This window comes from Natrix helvetica (assembly GCF_964273705.1).
Source record: "Natrix helvetica genome assembly, chromosome: 9".
Classification (NCBI taxonomy): domain Eukaryota; kingdom Metazoa; phylum Chordata; class Lepidosauria; order Squamata; family Natricidae; genus Natrix; species Natrix helvetica.
In genome coordinates this window covers 19,008,857-19,015,877 of record NC_138560.1, presented here as the reverse complement: position 1 = coordinate 19,015,877, position 7,021 = coordinate 19,008,857, and the positions used below count along the sequence as shown (strand labels likewise).

Genomic DNA, 7,021 nt, shown 5'->3' with positions numbered 1-7,021 from the left:
CTTCCCCAGAAGGGGATCCCATGACCCTGGGGCATGGTAGCCGTCATAAATAGGAGTCAGTTGCCGAGCGTCTGAATTTGGATCATGGGGATATTGCGGTGTTTGTAAGTGTTTAAAAAAGGTCATAAGACACTTTTTCCAGCACGGTTGTAACTTTGGACGGTCAGTAAACGGACTGTTGTAAATCAAGGACTGCCTGTCGTAGTGTTGTGGCACACACACACACACACACACACACACACACACACACACACTGCATCTCCTTCCTGCTCAGATTATTTTCAGGAACATCTGATGGTGGATTCCAAGAATTGGCAGCCCCCTGAACTGTCATCATGAAAATAGATTTTGCTAAGTCCTCAATTTATATTGCTCAGAAGCTGGTATGAAAAAGAGGTGGGATATAGGGGTATTAGTGAACTACAGTTCCCAGCTTCTTTCTTCTCTGGCTACACTTCCAAGGAATGTACAGAAAGTCCTCGATTTATGACCATTCAGATTAACAGAGTTTGAAAGGACTTTGTAGGTCATCTAGTCCAACACTCCCACTCAAGCAAGAGACCCTACACCATTTCTGACAAATGGCAGTCCAGTCTCTTCTTGAAAGCTTCCAGTGATGAAGCTCACAGAACTTCCAAAGGCAACTTCTGTTCCATGGATTGATTGTTCTCACTGTCAGAAAGTCCCTCCTTATTTCTAGGTTGAATCTGTCCTTGGTCAGTTTCCATCCATTATTCCTTGTCTGGCCTTCAGGTGCTTTGGAAAATAGCTGGACCCCCTCCTCTCTGTGGCAGCCCCTCAAATATTGGAAGACTCCTATCGTGTCTCCTCTGGTCCTTCTCTTCACTAGACTAGCCATGCCCAGTTCTTGTAACCGTTCTTCCTATGTTTTAGCCTCCAGTCCCCTAATCATCCTGGTTGCTCTTCTCTGCACTTTTTCTAGAGTCTCAACATCTTTTCTTATAGTGTGGTGACCAAAACTGGATGCAGTACTCTAGGTGTGGTCTTACTAAGGCTTTATAGAGTGGTATTAGTACCTCCCTTGATCTTGATTGTATCCCTCTGTTAATGCAATTTAGGATTGCATTGGCTTTTTTGGCTGTCGCTGCACACTGCTGGCTCATATTTAGCTGGTTGTCCACTAAGACTCCAAGATCCTTCTCACAGTCACTGCTATTAAACCTGGTTTCACTCAGTTTGTATATGTACTTTTGGTTTCATTTAGAATCTGTTTGCAGTTATGACGTTGCTGGGAAAAAGTGACATAAGATCAGTCCCCGCCCTTATGATCATCGCAACCTCCCAATGGTCAAAATTTGGTGGCTTGTCAACCAGCATTGTATCTACAACGGTTGCAGCACCCCGAGGTCCTATGATGACAATTTTCAACCTTTCCAGCTGGCCTGTGACAAGCAAAATCGATGGGGAACTGTGTGATTCATTTAACGACTGCAGCAAAAAGGTTGCAAAATCGTGCATTGTCCTGTGATGCCTTGCTTAATGACCACACTGCTTAATGATGAATTTTCCAGTACAGGTAGTCCTCGACTTACGACCGCAATGGAGCCCACAATCGATGTTGCTAAATGAGGAATTTGTTAAGTGAGTTTTGCTCCACTTTACGACTTGTCTTGCCCCAGTTGTTTAAGTGAATCGCTGCAGTTGTTAAAATTAGTAACACCGCTGTTAAGTGAACCTGGCTTCCCCATGGACTTTGCTTGACTGAAGGTCGCAAAAGAGGATTGCATGACCCCGGGGCACTGCAACCGTCATAAATGCGAACGCGTCGTCAAGCCTCTGAATGTAAACCGTATGATCACGGAGATGCTGCAACGGTCATAAGTGTGAACAATGGTCCTAAGTCTTTTTTTTCAGTGCCGTTGTAATTTCGGTCACTAAATGAACTGTTGTAAGTCGAGGACAACCTGTAGCTATTTGCGATCATAAGTTGAGGACCAAAATCTTAAAGGGCCTAAATTGTTATGCCAACAAAGTACAGCAATGACACATATACTAAATTTGGAGCAGAGGTGGGTTGCTCCCGGTTCGGCCCGATTCAGCTGAACTGGTAGTGGAATTCAGGCCTGGGTCGCAGAACCGGCAGCGACCCAGGCTGCCCATGCCCCAGAACCGGTTCCCTCCCCGGCTTCCTCACCGCCGCCATTTTGGTTTTTAATGACTGCGCTGTGCAGTTCACTGTAAATTGTTCTGCGCACGCGTGAAGAACAATTTACATTCAAAAGTGCACGCGTGCACAATGCATACTGCACACGGGTTGCAAACCGGTAGTAAAACCGGGAGCCACCCACCCCTGGTCTGGAGGCCCTTTGTCCAACTCAATTCTAAGTGATGCACACCTCTCTTGCCCCTCTGTCACACACTAATTTTGAAGGGGCAAAAAAATCTTGGCCACCAAAATTATCCAGACCGACAGCTTTTCGATACCTCTTCCTGGCCCCACCCATCCCTCAAAGCCATAATATGGTTTGCTGGATTGAAGTTAAAGTAATATGAACCCCTGTACCCATGCCCATTTAATGATAGGCATGAGCAATCTCTGTCAAAAATTAATAGTTTGCTTTTCCTGCTATTTAATAGTTTTCTGGGTTTTCTGCCATTCAGTATCAAAACTGCAGGATAATTATTATTATTTTTGAAAAGCCAAGAAAATCCCCTTCCAAGTAACAGGGGGAGAAATGAAGATCCCAGCTCTGATCACTTTAGTGATAATCCCACTAATGGTAATCTTGGATCACCATTCCTCCCAATGAATTCTCCCCAACAGCAAACTTTATTCACTCGAATATATTCCACCCCTGCCTTACGATGAAGAAGCCAGTCCCTTGTGATGGTTCGGCCCAAACTGATTAAAATTAAACCCATCAGACTTAATGACACAAGAGTATTAACAAGAAGAAGAAGAACCACAATAAAGGTTTAAGGATCAGAAGTTTGGTTTGAGTCACCCATTGCAATAAAACAAAATGCACCAAGAAAGGAGAATATTTGGAGCTCAGGGTAGAAATGAGGGGTCTTTGGTGCTCTCTGAGCTCGCAGACGTTTCATTACCTAACTAGGTAACATTATCAGTACTGGTAAGGAGTGCTGTTTTCTGTCAAACCAAAATGGGATTTGTTCGGTTTTAGTTTAGTACACTGCACCCATTTAGCCATGTCCCTAGAGACAATCAGTCTGGTGTAGTAGTTTAAGGCATCAGGCTAGAAACCCAGAGACTGTGAGTTCTAGTCCTGCCTTAGGCAGAAAGCTGGCTGGATAACTTTGGGCCAATCACCAGGACCCTGAGTTTTAATCCTACTTTAGGCATTACAGCTGGTTGGGTGACTTTGGCTGGACACACTCTCTTAAACCCAACTCACCTCAAAAGATTGTTGGGGGTGGGTGGGAAAGGAAGGAGCATTATTATGTTTGCTGCCTTAAGTAACTTGTAAAGTTGAGATAACAGAATGAAAGAGTTGGAAGGGACCTTGGAGGTCTTCTAGTCCAACCCCCTGCTCAAGCAGGAGAAGACCCTAGACCCTTTCAGACAAAGGTTTGTCCAGTCTCTTCTTAAAAATCTCCAAAGTCATTCTTAGCTCTTAAATAAAATTCTAATCAATCAAATAGAAAAATAAATAGTGTCTTTGTCCCGATTTCATGTGTTGGTTTACTGACTCATTTGCCATTGGTCTGCACAGCATCCTAAGTCATAAATCCTTACAAACTGTTAGGGCACGGGACTCAGAATACGTTAAACCACAAGCAAGCTGCTGTTAAACCTGCAAAACAAATGTGCCAGCCAGCATAGCTGCTTTTCACAGCCTGTTGCTTTTCTCTCAAGGCTTCAATGCAGTGCAGATGAAGGACGTGTGTGTGTGTGTGTGTGTGTGTGTGTGTGTGTGCGCGCGTGCATGTGTGTGTGTGTGTGTGCATGTGTGTGCATGTGTGTGTGCATGTCTGTCTGTCTGTCTGTCTTCCCTGGGCCACTGTTGCAAAGAGACCAGCACAGCACAGTCCTGAGACCTCCACCAAAGAAAGACCTTACCGTAGCTATTTATCTTAGACCCCAACCAGTGAAAGTCCTTCCTGCATTCACACACACCAGGTAAACCCTGATTGTCATGAATCCATTTCCAGACCCTCCCTCCGTCAAGGACCTAGGAGGACTCATTTTAAAAGATCTCAGCCCCAGAGCTCACTGGAACAGCATTGCTGAAAAGGCATTCAGAGTTGTTAACCTAATTTTGCAAAGCTTCTTCTCTGGTAACATTGCACTGCTGACGAGGGCATACAAAACCTTTGCCAGACCAATCCTCGAATACAGCTCGTCCGCCTGGAAGCCACACTGTATATCGGACATTAATACAATTGAGCGAGTCCAGAGATATTTCACGAGAAGAGTCCTCCACTCCTCTGGTGGCAATAGAATACCTTATGCCACTAGGCTTGAAATTTTGGAGCTGGACAACCTAGAACCGGGATGGCGAACCTATGGCACATGTGCCACTGTGGTCCTCCCGCTTACGGCACGTGAGCAAAAAAGGTTCACCATCGCTGACCTAAAACTACGCCGCCTTCGGTCTGACTTAAGCTTAGTACACAAAATGGTCTGCTATAATATCCTACCTGTCAACAACTACTTCAGCTTCAACTACAATAATACACGGGCAAACAATAGATACAAACTCAAAGTAAACCACTCCAAACTCGATTGCAGAAAATACGACAGAAAATAGCAACAGAGTGGTCAATGCCTGGAATGCTCTACCTGACTCCGTTGTTACATCCTCAAACCCCCAAAACCTTAACCTTTAAACTGTCTACCGTGGACCTCACCCCATTCCTAAGAGGTCTGTAAAGGGGGCATATATAAACGCACCAGCGTACCTTCCGTCCCTGTCCCCCTTTATTTGTACTCATTTCTTTCTTTTTTTTGCATATAGTTTTTTTCCCCCCCAGTAATAAACATACATAATTTGTGGACCTTGCATTGACTGGGTCAAATCTTTTTTGGACAATATTAACAGTAATAATACAAATAGTATATGAAATTTTTATCTTCCAACTTAGACAATTCTTTATCTCATTTCATATTTCTTTTACAATTCCCCATTTATTCATTTAAACATAAATAACATTTCTTTGCGCCCCTATATTTGTTATCCCTTCCTAGGTATTGTCCTTCAATATTATGAAAATCACTCATTATTCCACCATAGCTTCAATGTTCCAAATGTGTGGAATGACTAATCACACCTATTTGTACTTGTTTCTTATGTATATTCTTAAGAATGTATGTACACCTTCTTACAATACAATACAATAGCAGAGTTGGAAGGGACCTTGGAGGTCTTCTAGTCCAACCCCTACCTAGGCAGGAAACCCTATACCAGTTCAGACAGATGGCTATCCAACATCTTCTTAAAGACTTCCTGTGTTGGGGCATTCACAACTTCTGGAGGCAAGCTGTTCCACTGATTAATTGTTCTAACTGTCAGGAAATTACTCCTTAGTTCTAGGTTGCTTCTCTCCTTGATTAGTTCCCACCCATTACTTCTTGTTCTACCCTCAGGTGCTTTGGAGAATAGATTGACTTCCTCTTTTTGGGGGCAGCCCCTGAGATATTGGGACACTGCTATCATATCTCCCCTAGTCCTTCTTTTCATTAAACTAGACATAAGACATTCTTATATGTTTATATGTTATATTCTGGCTTAGACTTGTTTTTTTCCTCTCATACATGCTTGACAAACCGAAATAAATAAAATGAAAATAAAATAAATTTCTCGGCTATTGCACCAGACCATGGACTGTGGTGAGTTGACCCCATGCTTTTCACGTGCAGCCCGAGTGCAGTGAATGCATACAACACACACACCGACCCTCGCCCTCCCTCCCTCCCTCCCCAGCGCCTCCCTCCATCCCCAGGGGCTGACCCCTGCACCTTTTGCCCCGATCCTTCGGCCTTAGCACCCTCGGCCTTCCCTCCTCCCCACCTTCTGCAGCCACTGGGTGTTGTTCTCCATGACGGTCTCCAGCTGTTGCAGCCGCTGGACGGGCCACTGGGCTTCGGCCAAGGGCGGCGCATCCCTCTGGAGCGAGTTGGACACTTGGAACGGGGCGGCGGCAGGCGGGGCAGCCGCCGGGGCATCGCAGCCCCCCAGCTCGGGCAGCAGGAAGGTGTAGGTGCAGGATCCGTGTTGCAGGCGATGCGGAGAGCGCTCCGGGGACCCCTTGCCCAGCACCCCCGGCTGCATCCCTGCCCAGGCGGGCAGCAAGAGATACGCCAGGACCTTCCAGCTTCCCATCCTGACTCTCCTCGGTGGGACCTGTCCCAGAACCTGGTCCGGGCTTGCAGTGGGCTCTGGTTTGCCGGACGCCCCGCGGTCTCTGGCTCCCCGCCTCCTGTGGGCAACGGGAGGAGGGTGGGGGCTTGGAGCCCTCCCACCCTCTCCTGGCCTCCGCCTCTTCCCGCCCCCTCCGTCCCTTTTGCCCCCCTGCTGGCTTTTTGGAAGCCCGCCCGAGTCGCTTTGCTGGCCGAGTGGAGCTGCGGGACCCGCTTCGCAGAAGAGCGTTTGAGGGTCAAATCCGCGCGCTCCCAAGTCAACCGCCCGGCCGGGACCTTCCCGCCAGTGGGTGCCTGGCAGGCTGGACCGGTCAGGGAAGGCCGGGAAGTCAGGATGTGGCTGCGCGGAACTTTTCCGGAGTTTGGGGATGATGAAGAAACTTGAGGATCCTCCTCTCCTGGTGGAGCGTGAGGACAGGACGCGGTAGGATAGGAATTAGGAAAGAATGAACAGAATAGAATAGAATAGAATAGAATAGAATAGAATAGAATAGGGAATGGGAATGGGAATGGGAATGGGAATAGGAATGGCATGGCATGGCATGGCTTAGCATAGAATTAGAATTAGAATAGAATATAAGAGAAGAGGAATAGGCATGGCATGGCATGGCATAGAATAGAATAGGAATTGGAAGTAACCTTGGAGGTCTTCTAGTCCAACCCGCTGCTTAGGCTTTC

The 7,021-nt window shown here is 46.5% G+C and overlaps 2 protein-coding genes across 2 annotated transcripts in view; one reads left to right on the top strand and one right to left on the bottom strand.

The window, feature by feature from the left end:
* Positions 1-6,573, bottom strand: part of LOC309396694 (angiopoietin-2-like) — a 45,073-nt gene extending 38,500 nt beyond the window's left edge. The window contains exon 1 of the mRNA XM_081962042.1: positions 5,994-6,573. Within this exon, the coding sequence (XP_081818168.1) occupies positions 5,994-6,305 (312 nt within the window). The 5' untranslated portion in view covers positions 6,306-6,573. The remainder of the gene's footprint in view (positions 1-5,993) is intronic.
* TEKT2 (tektin 2) overlaps positions 1-7,021 on the top strand; it is a 103,381-nt gene that overhangs the window by 45,292 nt on the left and 51,068 nt on the right. The window lies entirely within an intron of this gene.